The sequence below is a fragment of the Amblyomma maculatum genome, unplaced genomic scaffold, assembly GCF_055883805.1.
Source record: "Amblyomma maculatum isolate TAMU_Amacu unplaced genomic scaffold, ASM5588380v1 scaffold_50, whole genome shotgun sequence".
Classification (NCBI taxonomy): domain Eukaryota; kingdom Metazoa; phylum Arthropoda; class Arachnida; order Ixodida; family Ixodidae; genus Amblyomma; species Amblyomma maculatum.
In genome coordinates, this window is record NW_028146775.1 from 19927 (window position 1) to 42851 (window position 22925).

Consider the following 22925-nt stretch of genomic DNA (forward strand, 5'->3'; position numbering starts at 1 on the left):
TCACAACCAGCGGCCGTCGTTCCGCGAAAAGTGAAGTCGTACACGTTGCTCGTCTAAAGCTCTTCTCATCACGCGAGGTCGTTTAACTCGCCTTGCGAGCATAGGCTGCATAGGAAGAAGTGTGACGTCCAGATTGAGACGACGACGAGAAAGAGACGATCGTGAAAAAGGGAAGACAACGAACTATCGGCTCGTGCTGGGGGCTCTAGCAAGCAGACTCAAGCTTCCGACGCTTCACATACGGGCAATAAAACCTTGCTCGTAACAATATTACCAGCTATATCCTTATTGGTAAGAGAACCTACCCCTAATTATCGTTTCTCCGATAAACCTCGATAAAACAGTACATGCCCATTCTTCACTAGTTACCCCGCCGGGGTGGTGCAGTGGGTACGGCGCTCGACTACTGTTCTCAAGGATGCGGGATCGAATCCCGGCCTCGGCGGCCGCTTTTCGATGGCGGCAAAAAGCAAGGCGCCCGTTTGCTGTGCGATGTCAGTGCACGTTAAAGAACCCCAGGTGGTCGAAATTTCAGGAGTCCTCCACTACGGCGTCTCTCACAGCTTGGGCTGCTTTGGGACGTTAAACCCCACAAACCACAACCAGAAACCATTCTTCAGTACTGCATTAGCCTCATTTGGCCTCCTCACCTCACTAAGCCCTATGATATCCCATTGCATACCATCTAGTTTCTCTAACATTACTGCTAAACTAGCCTGACTAGCTGGGACTCTAGCATTAAACGTTGCCAGGGTCAGTTTTCTAATGGTGGTCCGTCCTCGAAGCCAGAAATTCTTAGCATACCCCGCTTCCTCCCAGGTCTCACAGCTGCCGCGATCAGCTGCGCCGCAGCAGCTGGTGACTGAGGTCTGGGGTTTGGTAAGACTATTCATGGAAGTTATGGAGGATGGAAAGAACTTAGGAGAGGCCCTGACGTCATTTTTCTGAAGCCGACGCGGCCGCACCGCGACCGGACGCTGCAACGTATCTCCTCCTCCTTTACGCTCCGCATTTTCTTTCTCCGAGACGCTTTTCTTTCTTTTTCTTTCTTTCTTTCTCCTTAGCAACGCTGTTGCTAGTGGCTCGAGTTTTCATAGCAACAGCGTCGCCGTTGCTAATGGCCCGACTTGGCTAACCCTAATATTTGACGTCACTTCCGCCACACTATCTCCAATGCATTGGGAATGGCAAGGGCCTCTTTTAAGTTGCTTCCTTCCTCTATGATGGAAGTTAACGCCAATTGCTGCACCAGGGGGGTCAACTGATCTTCTGGTGGGAGTGCGTTGCCAAAGGTGTTCACCGGCATGAGGTCGCACCCCAAAGCTGTGCTTTATGCAATTCCATCGACACGCAGTCTTTTGTTTTAACTCCGGTGGAGAATTGGGCTGCACTTCAACGCGAGGCGAATGCTCTACCTTTACGCCACCGCTGTCGCATAAACGTTCAACCGCTGTTATTAGAAGTAACTGTAGTCATCTCAACGTGTTGCTTCACTTGAAACGTTGAAGAGCAAAGCAATCTATCAAGCGCCAGTGAAGGCACCATTAAAAGTTTCGCTCTCCATTTCCAAACACACCTATGTTCCCTTTCAGTTCAGGCGTTCAGTCGTGTCCGACTCTTCGTGACCCTATGGACCATGTCACGCCACGCTTTCCGGTCTCTCACTATCTTCTTAACATCACATAGCTTCATCTGCAATGCCTCGAGAATGCCATCTAACCATCGCGTTCGCTGCCTACCCCTTCTCCGGCGACCCTCAACCTTTCCCAACATCAAATCTTTCTCCAGCGACTCCTCTCTTCTCATCAGATGACCAAAGTAGCTGAGCTTTAACTTTAGAATTTGACCCTCCAATGAGCAGTCAGGGTTTATGGTCGACAATATCGACTGATTTGATCTTCTGGCAGTCCAAGGAACTCTTAAGAGTCTTCACCAGCAACACAATTCAAACGCGTCAATTCTTCGGCGGTCAGCCTTTTTCACAGTCCAACTCTCGCATCCATACATCACAACTGGAAAGACCATAGCACGGGTTATACGGATCTTGGTTGGCAGACTAATGTCTCTGCTCTTTACTAGGCGGTCAAGGCTAACCATTGCTCTCTTTCCCAGAAGCAGGCGTCTCCTAATTTCATGGCTGCAGTCTCCTTCCGAGGTAATCTTGGCGCCCAAGAACAGAAAATCTGTCACAGCTTCCACTTCTTGTCCATTGATGCTCCAGGACTTGATAGGGCAAGACGCCATGATCTTCGTCTTTTTAATGTTCAGTTTAAGCCCAAACTTCTCACTCTCTTCTTGTACGCGCATCAGAAGTCTCTTGAGTTCCACTTCACTTTCTGCCATTAAAATGGTATCATCCGCATATCTAAGGTTGTTGATACGTTTTCCAGCAATCTTCACTCCAGCTGAAGACTCGTCCAGACCGGCCTTCCTCATGATGCACTCTGCATATAGGTTAAATAGGCAGGGCGACAGTATGCAGCCTTGCCTCACCCCTTTCTCAATCGGAAACCAATCAGTAAGACCATGCCCAGTTCTGACTGTGGCCTCTTGCCCTTCATAAAGGTTCCTGAGGAGACAGATGAGGTGAATTGGAACTCCCATCTCTTGGAGAGCTTGCCACAATCTGCTGTGATCTACGCAGTCAAACGCTTTCGCATAATCAATAAAGCAGAAGTAAATGGGTTTCTGGAACTCTCTTCCTTTTCCATGATCCAGCGAAGGTTGGCAATTTGGTCTCTAGTTCCTCTGCCCTTGCGAAACCCAGCTTGCACGTCCGGAAGCTCCCGATCCACATACTGCTGCAGCCTACCTTGCAGGATTTTTAACATCACCTTGCTAGCATGCGAAATAAGCGCGATCGTGCGGTAGTTGGAACAATCTTTGGCACTGCCTTTCTTTGGAATGGGGATGTAAACTGACCTCCTCCAATCCTGTGGCCACTGCAGGGTTGTCCAAATCTTTTGACATAATGTATGCAGTGTGTTAACAGCGTCGTGGTTGAGGTTTTGAAGCAACTCAGCTGGAATACCATCAACTCCGCTAGCTTTGTTGTTAGCAAGGCTGGCTAAGGCCCATTCAACTTCACTCTTCAGGACGCCCGGCTCGATATCAGTAATCACCACCGTCCTATGTTGGGTTTGCACATCCGGGTCCTTCTTGTGCAGTTCTTCTGCGTATTCCTGCCACCTCTTCTTTATCTCTGAGGCTTCAGTGAGGTCCTTGCCTCGTTTGTCCTTTATCACGCCCAGCTTAGCACAGAAGCTTCCTTTGATTGTCTTATACAGAGCTCTTGTGTTCCTTGATTGGCTGTTGTCCTCAACTGCTTGACACTGTATGTTCAGGAAGGCATTCTTATCTCTCCTTGCTATTTTCTGAAAATCCGCATTGAGAACCTTGTATCTTTCTCTTTACCCCATACCTTTTGCAATCCTCCTTTCCTCAGCTATTTGCAAAGCCTCTTCAGATAACCAGTTTGCTTTTTTGCATTTCTTTTGCTTTGGAACTACCTTAGTAGCAACTTCTTGTATTATATCACGAACATCAGTCCACATCTCTTCGGGCTCTTTGTCTTCTAGATCTAATTCTTGAAATCGATTCCTCACTTCCACAGCATATTCTAATGGAATCTGATCCAGATCATACCTGAAAGGCCTTCTAGTTTTCTGCGTTTTCCTCAACCGAAGCTTAATTTTGCCAACAAGAAGCTGATGATCGGTGCCACAATCGGCCCCAGGCCTTGTTTTTACTGCTTGTATAGCGCTTCTCCATCTCTGCCGGCAAATAATATAATCGATCTGATTCCTGTACAGACCGTCCGGTGAAATCCATGTGTACAGGCGCCTCTTGTGCTGTTGAAAATGAGTATTCGCTATGGTCAGGTTGTTTTCTTGACATAATTCTACTAGCCTCTGCCCAGCTTCATTTGGCTCACCAAGACCGAACTTGCCTGTAATTCCGGATATTTCTTCACTCCCGTCCTTAGCATTCCAGTCTCCTATGAGAAAAACGACGTCTGATGATGGGGTGCGGTCTAAAAGGCATTGTAGGTCCGCATAAAATCTCTCAACGTCAGCTTCTTCAGCAGCAGTGGTCGGTGCATAGACTTGGATAACTGTTATGTTGAAAGGGTGACCTTGGATCCGAAGTGAAATCATTCGGTCGTTTTTGGGGTTGTACCCTAGCACTGCTTTGCCCATTCTTCTGTTTACTATGAGAGCGACCCCATTCCTTCTCTTGGATTCGTGCCCACAATAAAAGACATAGTGGTCGCCGGAGTTAAATTCTCCCATTCCGGTCCACTTGAGCTCGCTGATACCCAAGATATCAATGTTCAATCTGTCCATTTCTCGCTTGACGATATCCAGTTTACCTTGCGTCATAGATCTTACATTCCATGTTGCTATGTGATATAGCTCCTTGCAACATCGGACTTTCCGGTCGCTTCCCGACACATCCACAACTGAGCGTCCTTTTGGCTTTAGCCCAGCCGCTTCATTCGTCCTGGAGCTACTAGGAATCGCCCTTTGTTCATCCCCAGTAACATGTGGGACGCCTTCCAACCTGGGGGGCTCATCTTCCGGCGCCATATCGATAATGGTATTGTGACTGGCCATAGGGTTTTCTTGGCAGGAAATACTGGAGTGGGTTGCCATTACCTTCTCCAGTGAATCACATTTTGTCAGAACTCTCTGCCGTGACCTGTCTATCTTGGGTGGCCCTACACAGAAGAGCTCACGACTTCATCGAGTTTCGCAAGCCCCTCCGCCACGACAAGGCAGTGATCCATGAAGGGGATGTTCCCTTTAGTGCTCTTGTATGAAGTGCACCTGGAAGATTTTACTGCGGTAACAAAGAGGACAGCATTTTTGAGTAAGTTGTGACTAAATCGAGTGAATAGATATGCTGTGAAGAAGCGTATAGGTTTGGAATGAAAGGGCACTGAACAATTGTGAGGGGAGCCTCAGTTGAAATGCCGAATTAGCGTTTCGACAAGGGGACTTCGTCTGGGCAGCACGATTGTCATTGGCGGAGGTTTAAATACACGCTTGCTTTCGAAGAAATAAAGCCAGGCAGGGGAGAGATTGGGTAAAAAGGAAACGGGGAAAGGAGAGAAAGATGTTTCCTCTCCCAACGAGGCCTGGAAATAAAATAAAATCGGCAACTGCGCGAAAAACTTCAATGCGGTATGGGGGATAAGTCAGCACCTAAAGCAGGTACGATCCTTACACGTCTTCCTTGTAAAGGGACAGGTAACTGCATAGGATCCTATTAAAGAATACTGCTGCAGAGGAGCAGTTGTCAAAAGCTTTCCGAAACAAGGGCTGAAGGACAAATCGGCAGAATAATAAAAAAATCAAGTGAACCACACCTGCCTCACCAGACATTATCTGAAGAATATATTTGGAGCCGCAATTTGTGAGGCATATTGGTAGGTAAGATGTTACTGCGAGCTGTATGACCGGGCCTTTCTTTTTTGATATAAGAACTCTTTCAGAATAAAGGATAGAGGAAACACGCTGAGCTCCAATGTCTACTTATATACGTCAGCTAACACTGGTGAAGTAGCCCCTTTAGACAATATATATATATATATATATATATATATATATATATATATATATATATATATATATATATATGTATGTATACATACAGATCAATTAAGGGGGAATGAGGGTACTCGTTATAATACATGAAGGAAAGAAGCCAACAGTCGGCGAGGCCAAGGAAAGCGTTGGGGATGGTACTTTATGTCTTTTTTTTAATGTTTACTTAGATAAGGACAAAAATTAGTAATGTAATCTGTTTAAGGGAAAGATAATTAAGCACAAAGTAGAAGAAAAAATAACGTGCCGATGGTGGGAACCGAACGCACGGCCTCCGAATATCGCATCCGGTGCTCTTCCAACTGAGCTACATCGGCCGCTGTCCCCCCTGCTACTTGCTTGGGTATTCATGTTGCCTGTATACGAACCTTGAGAGTGTTCACCAGCGCCACCCTCAGCCATAGCGGCGGACGTGGAACGTCCTTTGTTACTGTCAGCGTCACGTAGAACGTGATCAAGAGCGAGGGCGAAAGCTGTGCTAGAACCCTCTTACGCTACCTATGGCTTCAAGACTGCCAGAACCTAGACCCCCGTAAGCTACAAGCAGATCAATTAAGGGGAAATGAGGGTACTCGTTATAATACATGAAGGAAAGAAGCCAACAGTCGGCGAGGCCAAGGAAAGCGTTGGGGATGGTACTTTGTCTTTTTTTTAATGTTTACTTGGATAAGCACAGAAATTAGTAATGTAATCTGTTTAGGGGAAAGATAAATAAACACAAAGTAGAAACACAAAGTTCGGTTCCCACGTAAACATTAAAAAAAAAGACATAAAGTACCATCCCCAACGCTTTCCTTGGCCTCGCCGACTGTGGCTTCTTTCCTTCATATATACATATATATATATATATATATATATATATATATATATATATATATATATATATATATATTGCTCATATTAGGATTTAGCTGCGGATTTGCAAATTAATCATACTATTATTCACTAAATTGTATATTGTACAGAGAGAGTGTGTGTTTGTGATATGCTCATGGATGTAGTATTTAAGTGCGCCCAGGGGTGTCGGCTTTACTCTTGATATGAGGAATATAGTTGTCCGCATTCGCCATGAAGCAAACCGACGGTGGCAAAGGCGACCTGACTGGACGCATGGAACACGCCAGAAGATCCTTGCAGGTTGTCATACTATACTCTGCAAGTGCGTGGCTAGGTCCGCACGCTAACCGCAGCTGAGCACGAAGCAGACCCTCCACTACAGCACTGTTTGCGATAGACGTCTGCTCTAGTCAGAGTACCCACTGTGAAGGGGCTCTTTGAAACCCCAAGGCACACTCTCAGCTGTATAGCTTGCATGACTTCAAACAGCTTTATGTTTGTTTGCGAAATGCCCTGAAGATCAGTGAGACTATAGCGAAGAATGCCTTCACAAAGTGCTCCATAAAATGTATTAAAAATCCGTAGAACTGCCTGTTCTGGTAGCTGATAGGATGAAAACAATGGAGATGTATAGAGGACACAGGTTTATCCTAAGCTATTGAACACGTGTGAGACCATGAGATGAACTTGTCAAAAGGTCACGTCGGGAAAAGTTTGGCAGTTGACATATGGTATAGGCGTGATAGCAACTACAGTGTCCACATATTGTATAGAACAATTGCTGACCCTTTATAGAAAATCAGACCACGCGTAGTTTCCCTTAACTAGCCATTTCAGTGAGCTTCAAGCTCACTCGCTACAATCTCTAAAAGCTGTAGCCTGAAACATAATATTATAAGAGCGGCAATAGTTTCACAGCGAAATGATGGCATTGAGCCCAGATTTTTAGGAACATTTTTTCCACATCAAGATATGAATAATTCCGATGTTCGATAGATAAGCACTGAAAGCTGATTAAATAAAAACGACATATGTATGACATTGAAATCAGAGCAAGGTACAAATAGGAGTGGTCGTACCTGTTCGAAACCTAAGGTTGTCCAATCTAAGACCAGGGCTCTAAAAAAGGTGCTGTTTGAATTTTTCCTAACGTAGAAGTTTTAACGCCTGTGTAATAAACAATTACTTACATCCTGATTATGTTCTTATTATAAAAAATTATTAGGGACTTAATAAATATATTCGCTTAAAAATATAACGTTTAACTCTTTCAATGAATTCTATTCTATTTCAATAAAAATACAGATATATCTTTACTGCACTCTAGGTACAGCTTAGCATAGAGAACTGCAGTTGACATATGGTATCGGGGTGCTAGCAACTGAAATCAAAACTCTTTGAAGTTCAATCTCTCTTAGTTTACAGTGTCCGTGTCTTACGTTCGGTCGTGAAGCCTTCAAATTATTAGTATTGCGTTTCGTGGGAAAATTGAGACATAAATTCGAGATTTGTATGCTCTATTTAGAAGGGATTTATAAGAAAGTTAAGTATTGTTTCCTTTCTGGAACTAAAAGAATTCGAGAATGGTAATTTTTTCGGGCAAAAATATATTTGCGATGCTTCGGCATGCTCAAGTTCATTAGTATGAGCAACTGCTAAGTCTAGTGATAAGAGGTTGAAAATTTTAGCTGTGTCAACATGAGCGGTCCCCGTTTTGTTGAAAAAAAAAAAAAAAACGCACAGGCCATTTAAGTTTAAGTACCTGTGGCTAACTTCAGTAAGTATTGTTGTCTTGAAACACATTGCATCGCTTCTTAAGGAGAACAAAGAAAATAAAATTTACTTGTCGGAAGTCATATTTCGTTTGCCCAGTTGCTGCAGTGAATTCCGCTATGTTGGCCGTGGTCTCATCATCAGCTCTTATTAACACCGCTGTCGGAAGCAAGGAAAATAGGAGTCCTGAAAAAATATTGAGTGTAGTCATTGGTTCTTTTCAAAAGCACCCTGTCGTATTTACTTTAAGCTGGCAATTTATATGAAATGATATTCAACACAAGTTAAACATAATAAAAACCTGAAAGTTTATTTTAGCACATGAGGTCGACATTTAGATTTTCTAACTTGCTTTCGTTCTTGATGGCAAATGGCCATTTCCTACACTCAATGAAAAAGCCACTGCCTGCAATCTGTGACCTTATGGCAATTTTTTAAAGGGCTACAGATATTGGAGCGATGGTTCATGCTTCAAGTGAAAAGCAGCTGGATATTTTGTCATCCCCACACTGATGTGAAAAACTTCGTGTCAAGTATTTGTCCCTTGGATGTCGTAAACCATGAATGCAAGCTTGCGATGGAGAAAAAGCCATAGCGGACACGTGATTATAATTGCTACTTCAAATAAAAATGGAGATAAAAATCACGAATAAAAAGGGACACACCCTAACCTCGGTTTTGCGCACAATATACACAAACGTGACTGTAGCCGCAAAAATTAGTAACATCAATGAGTGTCAGTTACACTTTTTCAGAAAAACGAAGAAATAAAAGAATCAGTGTTACTGACAGAAGTATGGCTCGAAGTTGTATTGTTTCTATCAGACTATGTGCATATATAAATAAAAACCAGCTATGGTAACAGTCTGATGTTATGATAAAGGCTGATGTTCAATTTCTATGGATGCCGTTGTCCTTGAACGCTTTTCCGCCTAAGGTTCGTCGCAAAAACCTCGCAATGACAGCACGCCTTTGTCCTTACTGGCAAATGATGTGCAGGTTCAACGGTGTTGTCAGAACGCTCAGAGAGAACTAATTTCGTGTTACCGTGTCGATGTCTCCCGTGATGTGTTAGTTCTCAGACGGTTCAACTCTGTGAATTACAATTTTCTGGCGGCGGCTGTACCGTTTCAGTTCTTTCAATTCTTGTATTAGTGATTGGGCACTTCTTTCATCGGTCGTACTTTCAACAGCCTCCAGTCGGCGCCACAAGTGGCCGGTTTCCTCGTTCTAAAATTGAAGGTTGACTCTAAGTTCTTCATAGGTGTGAGATAGGTGCGGCAGTGACTTTCCTATGTTTATCATGGTTTCGTGTATACTCAATATAATGTCAAATTGTTCTCCAGTTCAGGCTTCTGAGGCAACGTTTTGTTCATTTCAGCTAGCTCAGCGTGCAAATTATTAGCGAGATCCGTTGTGTAAGACTTATCCCGCTTCTTGTTTGCAGCTTGCGTATTTCAGCGCTTTTCTAGTAGACTTTTCATCATCCGAAACAAACGCTCGATCGCGTCGCTGAATTTTGAAATCTTAAAAGTGCAGTGGACACATGTCATGAAAATGTCGCCACCGAAAAAACTTGTTTTGCAAGAGGAGCAAGTGTCATTTGCAGAATTTGTGACAAAATGTGCAACAGCAAACGGCGTATGACCAAAAAAAGAAATCTACAAAACAGCAAGGTCAGCGGCAGGGGCAGTCGGTAGAAACATAAAGGACTGGACAAAATGCTTATTAGCAGCTTGGGAGAATTCGATGAGAGGTTTAGGCAGATAACATGAAATTAATCTAACGCCACTGCTATCGCATTTCAGAACCTGCATTTTTTCAGGTTCCACGCAATTGGCAAGTTGCTGTTCACTACTGACTCTGTAATGTATGTCTTGACTTAAACTGCAATATAGATGCATGTAAGACACCTCGGATGAATACAACCTGTTATTTTCGGCATTCCTTCCCCAGTGGCTACGGAACAACTCATATCGGGGGCAGTAAAACTTCTGACCACAATTAAACGTAATTGGTTACATGTAGTTAATTCCATTTAGGGGTAAACTTGAGTCAATTAATAATTTTTTAAACAGTAGCGTGTCCAGCAATTCAATTGTTTTTCGGTAATTGATTACCAGTTAAACATCCTGTTCAGAAAAGACTACAGTGGCGAAGTGAGTCAGATTGTTCGGCCGCACAACGGTGCTCATTGCTGCCTGGCATGTTGCGCTCTCGGCCGTCTATGTTCCTGGCGCAGGCTCTGCTGGCATCTCTTGCTCCTCCTTCATTTCAGGAGAAATGGTTTCAAGTGAAGAACGATGTCATGGACTCCCCCCTTGAAGGCGCCTTTGATGTTCAAAACAAGAAACCGATAAGACTTATCAAGCCTATTTTGACTTTACCTGTAATGCGCTTTCACAGCGCCAACAACGAAGCGTGGCGCTTGGTATGGGATGCTTGTTCTGATTTGTCTTAGTTAATGTCCCAAATTCTCTTAGGCTACGAGGTATGGTGTAGTGGAGGGCTCGCGAAATTTCAATCACCTGGGGTTTACGTGCACTGACATCGCACACAACACAGACGCCTTGCTTTTCGCCTATATCAAAAAGCTCACAACGCGGGCCGTATTCGATCACGCGACCTTGGGATCAGCACTCGAGAGCCCTGACCACTGAGTTACCGCGCTGGTTATGAGGGATGTAGAAACTGACACGGAGGCATTGCGCAACAACGAGCAAGTGCACAACATGTTGGTATGGTATAACAGCGCCCTACCCTTTAGGTCCTACATATCGAAAGTGTTCAGTGTAGCGGTTGATGTCTTCACACAGGAACGTTGTAAATTCAGTGGCGACAAGCTTCAAAAACAACTCCTGTTTTATATTAGCGGTGTGTAACGGAGTTAAAGCAAGCCGAATTAGTCTTGTAGTTTTAGCGTGTTTGTGTTATGAAGGTTCGACGAAAACTAACACAAATGTACTCGATTACTGTTAGCTATTTGGCATTAACGTTTCTGGGACTGTAATTGAATGCTGTGATCAGGTACGTTTTAAATAATCACTAACTTATTTTCTATAACGTGTACAATATATATAGCGACGCAACCGAGGGTGCCGATTTTATTGGTGTAGAAACTCCGTTGGAGAGTATCCCTTGCTATGCTTACTGCTAGCAACTTGTCTTGCGAGGGTAATCTAGCAGTGCTCTTGGAGAAGTTGCTGGTAATAAATGCAGTATGAAAAGACCTTCAGTGATGTTTGAGATACAAATGAAATGTGCACTATAAAATTGCAAACCGCGTAGTTTATTTGCTACTGCGGTTTAGTGAAAAAAGAATTAGGTTATTTAGTATGCGTAGTTTAGGTTTCCAAACCGATTCAGGCCGTGACAGACACCTTTGTGGAGGGCTCAGGATATTTTAACTACCTGGTATCCTTTACCGTGCACTGTTGTCGCGCAGCACACGGGCCCCTTGCTTTTCGCCTCCATCGAAAAGCAAGGGACCCCGTGTGCTGCGAGATGTCAGTGCATGATAAAAAAACCACGTGGTCGGAATATCTAGAGCCCTCGTCAAAAGCTGCCGATATTTCGGGAAATCGATTTGTCGTCCTTTGGTATAGCACTCTAGCGCCCTAACCACTGCACCAGCGTTGCAAGCAGGGGGGAACTAAATGTGGCTTCCTGGCGAATGACAACAAAGCTGGTAGCGTTGAATTCTATCTATTATCAGTGGTCGGTAGTACATGTTAATTAAGCGTATCAAGCGGCAGAAATTGAAGTTTGTACATGTCTATTCTCCTGCATATCACCAGAAAAAGTTCGTGACACTTCTGTCAATATAGAAAATCTTGAATGTCTGAAGCAAAGTCTGAATGCAAGTTACTACCAAGGCTTAAGTTCCCAGCGAGGACAAGATCAATAGAAATGTTGCGAAGTATATGACAATGTTATAGATTCTAGAAATTGTAGATAATAAATGTGAGTGGAATACTCAGAAAGAAAACTTTACGAGCCCTGAATAGTTTCTCCCGCAAACTATAGCCACGAATTGGGCATAGAAAAGCGCGAATTGGTCAAGAAAAGCTGACATCAATTTTCTGTTTTGCTCGCTAGGTAGTATGAAGCATATGCAGCTCATTGCAAGCTTCGAAAGCTTCTAAGTGCGAAACATTTATGGTGGAAAGGCCCTGAATTTGTGTAGATTTGAAGAGAGAAAAATGAGAAGAAAGAATACTAGCTTATAATTGTGGTAGGATCGAACTTCTTGAATTAGGGGTCATGCTGCTGAGCAGACATTCAGCTTTATCCCAAAAATTAGACTTTGTATTACAAGCAATAGGAGCACCACAAACATCATCAATGAGGAGGCAGTAGTGCAGTTATTAAGAGCAATCGTAAACAGTCTAAGGAGACGAAAACCTAATCAAGAAACACCACACATAGAAGTCTCCAACACGAGGCACAGGAATGAACATCTGAGTTTTAGCAGAAAGAAAAATCTATCTCATTACGTATATGGAAGTAAAATATGGACAGCATAGAGCCTACTCTAAAACTATAAGTAACGGCTATCTTAAACGTATGTGTCATGTGTGTGTGTTATATGTGACGACGATAATGGACGATAATTTGATACGCCGAAACTAGAGAAGGCGGATTAAAAAGTTTGAAAACAATAATGGCGGTGAAGCAGCTGTGGAGTACTAGGTAACTGCTGATTTGGTCAAAGACGGTTGAGAGTCTGGCTGAAAAAAAGGAAAACTTCGTATATGTACGGCCTATAATCTCGAGAGCCCTTGACGTCTTCCAGGCCATAGCTGTTTATTGGAGCATGCTTACTTATATCAATATGTACTGATTAACTAATTCACTAAGCTGGATACCTGAGTTCTGGTCTGTGTGATGATTAGAAGAGTTCACACTTTTCCCTGTCCAAAATAGTGTTTAGCTTCCCGATGCGGCTTATTGGTATGCAGCGTAACTTTCCTACCGTGTACGTTTATCGCACGCTTCGTAATGATGAAATTGATGTGATCTTGTCTTTCTGGAAACCGAGGTTCTTAACATTCGCTGTAAGTATCCTGATCTCATGTGTCTTCTCTTTTATCGTTGTTTTTTAAAATGCATCTCTTGTTTGTGGAAGTATACAACTACAACCCGACAATTGCGATCAGGTAATACTCGTTAGAAAACTCGGTATTCGAGGAGTCTCCCAAACGGGAGATCTGTAGGCTCTCTCACCACCTAGGTGGCTGTTTGAGAAGCTCGTTTCGGCGTCTAAAACATGTACGCGTGTTTACGCTGTTTAAGCGTCTTACCGGCGACGGCAGATGCAGACGCCCTTCAAGCAGCGTGCTGGTTGTGCATGTCATAAATCCATTTTTTCGCGGCGTGCTGATGCTGAAACCCGGCGACTTTGTATGAAGGCGTCCAAGAAATTTCTTCTTCGGTTGACAGAGCGTGACATCACATACGGTACCAGCACATATTCTTTAAAACACTTACAAAAATGATCAATTTTTACGCCAGTGATCGAGACTGTTACAACTGATGGGATTACCTGATCAGCATCGCTGGAAGCTGCATTATATGACAACGCCATAAGCGGCGTTTACTTTTCGGACTATTACATGTATACCAGTCTCTTGGGTTTGACTTTCGATGCATTTATTATAACTTTTTAAATGAGTGCAAGTCATTTGCAAAGCAATGGCTTGATGCGCTCATACTTTCAGGGCGAAATATGAATGCAGGTGCAGTTTACTCACGAATAAAGGAACAAAGGTTCACTCAGGAAAAAAGCACGCAGCACATCTCGTGAAAGAGTCTGGATGTTACAAGAAGCAGGTAAGGTTATGGATAAATTCATTAAATTAAATATTGGTCGTTATCGCACTGCAAGCAGTTGATGGTAATTATGATGCTGTGACCTTTGTTGCTAGTTTGCCTCTTGATAAATTTATGTTAAGTTAACGTTAGCTCAGCAGTCGCTTTTCTCTCAATTCGTTGTCCCATCCGCCATTTTCTTTCTGCACGCAATAATGGTAATGGATAAACGAGTGCCATTTCTGAGTCCCGTGTACTTTAGTTTTCTTTTTTGTAGAGCATGTATGGTATAGGCGCGGCTGTTGTCTAATGCGAAATTCATGAGTACAAGGGAGTATTGCGAGATTTCAGAATATTGAAAACCCCAGCACAAACGCGACAGAGAGATCTTCACGGTTTTTATAGAAGGATTGCCCATAGTGTCTTGGAATCAAGCAATAGACATGAAAAACAAAAATTGAAACAAGGCTTTTGGTGCACTAAAAGACAACATCACGCGCGCAAGTTAAGAAAAGGCTCAAGATCAATCACTGGAGCTGTACATGAAAACGTCATCATGAAGTTGAAGACCTGAAAGGGCGATGGCCGCCCGTGCAAGCAAGACAAAAAATATTCCGAACCATGAAGGCTTTCGACACTGACTAATTGAATGAAAAACCTTATTGAGAGATAAAGGAGGTGGATGTGTGGGTTGGATCCTAAGCTCGGAATTTTAGTACTGCCGCTGCTATCCGAGCGCGTGTCACGAGGGCTTTTTGTGGCGAGATCTCATTCTCTCAACGATATGGTCCGCTGGGTAGCATCACCTTGCGACAAATAGTGGAAATATTGTCAAAGGGATTATGAGCGCATTTAAACCCGCCATTCGCGTCGGTTCTCTGGCTCAATGGATTAGTACGACTTATCTCAGCACTCACAACACCTATTCGAATCCTCTGAGTGCAGTTTCTTTCTGAATTAGTATTTAATTCATAATATTCAAATAAATTACAAACATCTTTCCTGGAGTGTTTTTCTTTACGTTGCATTATGTAATATCTTTATTCTTAATAGCCGTAAAATGAGCCATAAACAGAACCACGAGGTCATGGTATGACAACGGTTACACTACCGAATTACCTTCACCGTGATCATTTACTGCAATCAGTGAGTTTATGTTACATTTTGGTTGTGCTGAGAGACAGCTCTACGCAACAATCGCCGTTTAAATTGCTGAGAGACAGCCAGTGAGGAGGAAGTTGCTGACCCTACTGTTGTGAGAACGGAATTACGCCTATGTGTCTCGAGACCAATTATATTTAACGCTCTCGGTCGTCTCCCCCTCCTGTTCTGTAACATCAGAAAATTACAACCCGCAGCAGGCACAGGACAGAGGGAGGCGACTACACAGGACCATAGTTGCAGGACAGTCGCAACTACCACCCTGCCTTGTCTCGTCGCTTCTCTCTGTTCTGTGTCCGCAGTGGTTTTAATCTTCCAATTTCCCAACATATGGTCTACATATCTATCCTCCTAAACCTTGTTCTGTGTCTGCTGCGGTTATTATTATCCTGATGTTCTGCCAACCGGCCTCCACCAGCTCTACACAACGGCCCCTTCCGTCTACCTTTTTCATGACTTCACGGCTCACGTGCCCGCACGCTTGAAGACTGGTACCGCAAATTTGGTTTGCGAAGGCGCTTACTCTTCACCGACATGCTGCTTTGCCCCATTTTGTTTTAGCGCAAGATGCGCCGGGATTAATCTCAAATGACCGCAACCATGCGCTACTGCTTCTACATTCTTCCAGATCGTTGCTTAGTTGCCTGTGGCCGGTTTATCTCGATGTTTATTTGCCAGCCTAATCCAACTGAGCAATTCCGAGAGGGGCAGATTAATCTGTAGTTCTTCGGCAAGGGAGCATCTTGCTGCTACCACCGTCACCGGGGTAGCGCAGTGGTTACGGAGCTCGACTTCTGTTCCCAAATACGCGGGATCGAATCACGGCCTCGGCGGCCGCTTTTCGATGGAGGCGGAAAGCAATGCGCGCCCGTGTGCTGTGTGATGTCAGTGCACGTTAAAGAACCTCAGGTGGGCGAAATTTTCGACGTTCTCTACTACGGCGTCTCTAACAGCCTGAGTCGCTTTGGGACGTCAAACCCCACAATCCAAACCAATCAAGCCTTACTTCCACCGCCGGTGCCGAGCTTCTTAATTGTGCTGATGAAATTCAGTTTAATCAATGATTTGGCCAGATTCGTATTGTTTAACTTCCTAAATGACTCAGGCTATGAGAGACACTGTGGTGGAGGTCTGCAGATATTTCGACAACGTGGAGTTCTTCAACGTCGCAGACGAGAGCGCATCTCGTCCGCGGGGGCCGTTTTCGATGGAGGCGAAGAACAAAGCACCCGTGTACTGCGCGATGTCAATGCACGGTAAAAAACCTCTAGTGATCGACTTTTCCGAAGCACCCCTCTACGGCACTTCTCGTAGCTTGTGTCGCACTCGGGTCTTTACGAAAGCTATCGCTATTTCTACATTGCCACGTGATGTGGCATAATGAAGGTTTGCTGCCACACCATGGGCAGGTGTTCCGATAATGCGACGGGTAAATTTTGCTTAGAATATGCAGGTAATGGAACGTTCCTGTTTGCAGCCTTCGCCAGTGCACTGCCTCTTGTTTTAGATCCCGATGAGGCGGCGGATAGCGGATCCGTACCCGCTTTTAGCAGTTCATAATGTCTGAGTACGTAGGGCCGACTCGCTCGGGTAGATCGTCCGATTGGGAGGAAGCTCGGCTCGTGTACCCTCGAGCTACCTCGTCGGCGCGTTCGTTCTTCGCTATGTCGGTGTGTCCTGGCACCCAGTAGATGTTGTGTGTGACTTTTGATGTGGTCGCGCTCTGGAGGAGCCTGAGCGCGGCGCGACCTATGCGGCCGTTCATGTAGTTACGGCACGCTTCTGTCGAATCTGTAAGAATGGTAATGGATGTCTTGCTTCGATACCCGGCTACCACCGCTAGAGCAACGGCCAGCTCCTCTTCTTCGGTTACCGTGCAATCCCTGACTGAGGCGCTAGCTAATTCCTTCAGGTTGGAATCAATAGCTACCGCCATTGCGCTGTCATGTGAGCTTCCTGTATATGGAGCCGCGTCCGTGTATACCGTTCTGGATTTTGTAGCTAGATTTTGTTTTACATACTTCACCCGGGCTGCCCTACGGACCACATGCAAGTTGGGGTTCATGTTCCGGGGAAGGGAGCTAACTTTTAGCGTCTGGCGAATTGCGTCCGGTAAGCTCGCAGTACGATTCTCGATTTCCGCAGTTCCACCTAGCTCCAGTCGCCTAAGAAGCGAGCGCCCCGTAGGAGTCTGCTGGAACCTGGCTATCTGCGTGACCAGTTGGGCTTCTTTGATCTCTTCGAAGGTGTTGTGAACGCCAAGAGCTAGTAGTTTTGCGTTGGATCGTCATCGGTAGGTGCAGGGCTGTCTTGTAAGCTGATAGCATTACCATTTATGCAGTACGCACTCTTCATGCAACTCATCACAGTTATGTGCTTCACTGTTTTCTTTGCTTACTTTTCTATCCTGCTTCTCTGCTGCTGTTTCCGTGTGCTGCTTTGGCGCTATGTTGTTCTGAGTTCTATTTGGAGACATACTGATTTATACCGTTCACACACGGGATTTGTTTCAGACATTGAATTTGCTTTCTGTCGCACACCTCTATACCTTTAACTTGTTGCCAAAGTACAAAAGCGGTCTAAAGCATAACAATAAGTATTTTATTCAGGTCTGCAACCTCAAAGCTACAACTGCCATACATAATGAGGCAAAGAGAAGTGTGGCAATTGCTATTTTGTCGCTCCAATAATGGCTTTAATACGTTGCAATACCATGTGCCTTGTTTGTTAAATACCCTGGAAAGGCAAAAATGTTAATTTTAAAATTATGACTACAAACAGTTGCAGGGAATATTCGACGTCGTACAATGGTCTCGAGATGAATTGTATTCTTTGAGTAAATTTTTTTTTTTCCAGCATAGAACACTTGAATCAAGTAACCTGCTTAAATAACTGTGTATAAATTTCGATGTAATTGTTAACATTGACAATGTTTTGTTCGCTCGGCTTTTTGTTCAGTTTGCTTTCGTATATGTGAATATTTATTTGAGATATTTTGCATGAAAATGGGTTCTTTACTGTTGTAAAGTACAACTTATGCTTATGTGTGTTGAAATATGGAAGTATTCTGTGTTTACCGTGTACATAAAAATCCGCGGTGCCGAATGATAAAGGGGCAAGATCCTCGTCAAGCTGCTTGTACGAGCTTTCTTGTTCTTGTCCTGGCATTTCTTTTGTACATTTCGGAAGAATACTAAATAAAGATTGATTGATTGATTGAATTTTTAGAGCCCTGATCAAAGGCATATCTCATAGTCTGAGTCGTTTTGGTACATAAATCCCATAAACCAAACCAAACATTCTAACCTATTACATAAACTCTCTTTACGCTTGAACTTCGTTTTATCGGACTCTACATGCAAATTTCAGAATATTTTAAGAACTTTAATTTCAATTTACCGACTTGGCAATCCGGGTCTAGGATGGAAAGTTCCTTTAAATGTTTACTGTTTAAGTTTCATATTATAGTTAGCGTGTTGTTTAAAACGATTGCAGCCAACATTCATGTGTTTGAAGAGCGCAGAATAAGGGATGAAATATAAGTAACTCTATTCGCCAACATATTCGACATGACGTCGCTCACTGAGGAGCAAAAACCTGTTTAGGAACCCTGTCTCTGCAAGATTGTGTCGCCTTTAATACAAGTATGCTTTGTCAAGCTTCTTTACCATTATCAAGGGTGCCCGTGATTTATTTGATGACGGAATAGCGCTTGCCGTAATGTAATTCGTTTTCATTTTCATAATTCACAATAAGCTATCGTACTAAAATTAAAGCCAGAACCAAGCATAGTGGATATTATAGAAACGATTGAAGGCTGATTGTGTATAATGGTACAGGGCCCGAGGTAAGTTTGTCCGTTTTCAAGAAGCGCTTAAACATACGAGCGAGACTGGCCATGTTCTTAGGTATACGCAGGTTTAGTTGACATCGGTTGCGCTTTTACTGAAGTGACACATACATTGGGTGGCCAGAGACTTCACTCTCTCTTTACAATATTCAAATCAGAGTAACCGATGATGCTCGGAGTTCAATTTAAAAAGAATTAACTGCTGCTGATTCAGTGGTCTTACCAACAAAACTGCCGGATTAAGTACTGCCTTTAAAGGGTATATACTTGTTTAAAGAGGCAAGGCATAGAGCCCATATACGAAATGTCAGCCGGCAACCTTTCAATTCAGATCGGTTGTTCTTATGGTACAGCTTCACATACGTGACGTAAAACAGCTAGCAACGAGAAATTGTAAGAAAGAACGCAGCTTTTCTTCAAAAACAAACATTATGCTTGAGCCTAGTCGCGACAGAGCGGTGGCCTCCTAAATATGAAATGTCAGCTACATCTGTACAACAAAGGAAGTATGTTTTATGAAAAAGCTTTCTTTTCCTGGCGGCCAAGTGAAACGAGCACAGAAAGATAGGAGAAATGCTAGAACTATGCAACATAGAAGAAATAAACAGAAAACGCAGCATGTTTTTACAGTTGTTTTATTTTATTCGCACTAGCGATTCTTAATGCGAACCAACAAAACAGACGTTCGTCCCTGTTTGAGCGTTTAGTAGCGTAAAAGCGTAGTAGAACGTGAAGTTGAGATCACTTCGGCGCTGTCCACAAAGGAAGGCAAAGGAGGAGTATGGCAGCGATTATTGCGCTATACATCTCTGTATGTTGCAAGAAGTGCGCGCGTTCCAACACTATGACAAAACACTGTGGGCTTATTATTTCAATTTTGCTGGCATTCTGAAAGACGTACAATGCATAGTGAATATGTGGAGTAGGGAAGACAGATCCGGATAACCGCAGCAATGACTAGCTCGAGACCTTACTTCCCGACCTGGTCAGTCCGGCCCAGCCGAACTTTTCAATAAGAAGGACAAGCTAGTCAAGTTATAAATGTATTTTGCAGCACTAAAAGCTTGCCAGACTGAAATACCGACCCACAGACAAATTGCTTACTAAATCTCAGGCATCAGTTTGGAGACAACTCCTAACCATTCCTTTCTAAATCCCCAATGATGCGGGTTCGGCTATAAAGGAAAATACTCAGAGAAATGCAAAAATATAATGATAGGGCTTATATAAATAATATGATCTGGAACTGCGCTCAGGCTTCACAAGCGAGTCAATTCATTAAAGATTCTGAACGCTGGGAGACACTACTGTTCAGTTCCGACCCGGAACTCAACTCGAACGGATCCGACTGGCCGAAGACACCGCGCGCTCCAATGTAGCACACCACAATTGAACCACCGGTGGTTCAATGTTGAAAAACAAGCGCTTCAATATTAGGCCTGCATTGGACCTAAGGGAATTACTACTTTTTCTTACATTGGGCCAGCCTTCATGTCATGACTGGTTAAGCTTTAAGCCAGGTTAGCACTACCAATATGCGTTTATTATAGGCGTGTCCATTCATTGCCCAACTATTTCGACCTTCCTAATCCATTGGCATTCCCATGGGTGGGCGACAGTGATTTCCCTATATTGTCATATCAATGGCTTTTTCATTCATGTCCCATATAAACCTGCGGATTGCAAAGGCATTGCCCTAGCCTTGCAGCAGATAATACTTCATGGTTATCCGACTGAATTTTAGTATTTTATATTATCAGAAGGGCACAGAATTAAATCCTCACTCACTAATAAATATGCCATTTCTATCTTTCTGTGGCAAAAATAAGTGCAACGAAACTTTTTCTCAACCTACTATAAGGCTATAAAAAAAGAGGCAGCAAAATGATTCAGAAAAAAATGTTTATTTTACTCCTAAATATATGCCTTCAGTGCCTGCTGGTACAACACTCACGGGAGGAGAAGGTTCAACTAATGGCTATTTTATTAGATTGTGAACAGCCGTTCAATATTCGGTGCATATGTCTTAAAAAATGTATACTTTCTTGGTACCATTATCTTGCTGGTTTCGGTACAAAGTAACTCAATAGTTATAAAAGACGGTTTGTTATGTATAAAATGCACGGCGAGAGAGCACTTGGGAGGTGGTTCGGGTCGTCGAGGAAGGTGAGAAGTTTTGTAGGGATGGGAACAGTGTCTGGTTGGAGAGGATACACAGCGTCAGCAAACCGCTTATTCCTGCGCCTCCTCGGTCTAAAAAGTCCAGCAAACATTTTAAGATTAAAATTCTGGGAGCCAGAAGCACCCATTATTTGCTTCCACTATTGCATCCGCAAAAACAAAGAAGCCCAGGCGCTACAAAATGCACGTAGAAATTCGGTTAATTGTGTAAATACACAATCAAAAAAGGGGGAGCTTACATGCCATTTCGAACAATGAGTCCCATGCTATAGGCCTTAAAAAGCAGTTAAATAATAAACTTAAAATGAGACAAAGGTCTTTCATAAAAAGCTGTTATGAGCTATTGTCACCAGATCGTGGTTATTGAGCTGGTTGGTATACTCCGTTTAATGATGTGTAGATGACATTGTAGGCGGCAGCAAATCTGCAAGAGCGCCTTGATAACATATGGACCCGAATGGTAGCGGACCTCTGCTCCGATTGAAGGGCATCTGTCCTTTCACAGTTGAGTTCATTCCAGCTGTAGAATCTCAGATAAATGCATAATTAATTACTCAAAGGTCATATTTATTTACTCATACAAAACGACGGAGGGGCTGTGAAAAATGAAACAGAAACGGAAATAAAATTCCAGCAATACATGCGAAATGTAAAAAAAGTTAATATTCGTTGGCATTCTTGGAAATAAATTCTACGGTAATTACAAAATGAACTGTTGGCTAGTAAAAAATAAGGAAACAAAGTATTCAGCAATGAAATCATAGGTGCACTGAAGGTTTACGAAAGCATTTAAAGTGTCGTATGGCTGCTGCGTAGCCACAGTAGTGTTCTTCCCTACCCTGGTGTCCGCGCAAAGTAAGATGGAAGCTTGTTCTATAGCGCTTGATCTGCTGTAGTGCAGGTTACATCGCATGATATAGCCGAAACGAGTCATTTTAACAGGCTCGCAATTGCATCTTTTTGAGACCACGTAAACTGTTTACAGCAATCATATATGACACTTGCAGAAAGATTAGATAGTATCACATCGCTGGAAACAGACAGCGCAGTGCTGCAAGGCTGCAGTGCATTGATGGCCAGTCCCTTGTCGTTTTCAACGCTTCACCAAGCAAGCACGTGGGATTACTCATTCGCTGCCCCTGCGTTCGCACAAGGTGTCGCCCTGTTCTCAGTCGGCGCGGTTCCTGGAAGCTCGGACGCGCCATAAAGAAAAGGCCAATCAGTGTACGGGATGAACACTTTAACGCTACGTCTTGCGTCGACATTCAAGAATTTTTAGTACCGATGACCAGTTTGGTGCGCGCCCGAATTAAAATCAATCTCGCGTCTTTTGCTCCGGCTGAGCCATTCTCGTCGGGTTCGCTGAACCATCTACCATTCGGGCAGGTGGATTCTTGGAATACTGAACAACGCGCAGTTGGTCTGTCCGATTGCCACAGCGTCGTCTGTGGGCATTTTACGCGGCCATGTAAACGCAGCTGTGCCGCAGTGCGGTACTGCGTCATCTGCGTACAACGACAACAATATGATGGATTACCCAGCATGCATAACTTCATAAAAGATCTCTATGTGTCGCATTCATGTGAGAGCTACCCGGGATGTGTGATGCGTAGAAAGTTGTTCTTTTAGCGCTTTCTCTTTCATGCCCATCTTTATTTCCCTTCGTGTTATCGCGCACCAGTCGGAAAGGGGTGTCGTTAGGG

The 22925-nt window shown here is 43.7% G+C and overlaps 1 protein-coding gene across 1 annotated transcript in view; it reads right to left on the bottom strand.

The window, feature by feature from the left end:
* LOC146170771 (uncharacterized) overlaps window positions 1-13667 on the bottom strand; it is a 31408-nt gene extending 17741 nt beyond the window's left edge. The window contains exon 1 of the mRNA XM_084586791.1: window positions 13523-13667. Coding sequence (XP_084442917.1) covers window positions 13523-13576 — 54 coding nt within the window. The 5' untranslated portion in view covers window positions 13577-13667. The remainder of the gene's footprint in view (window positions 1-13522) is intronic.
* Window positions 13668-22925: the final 9258 nt, after the last annotated feature.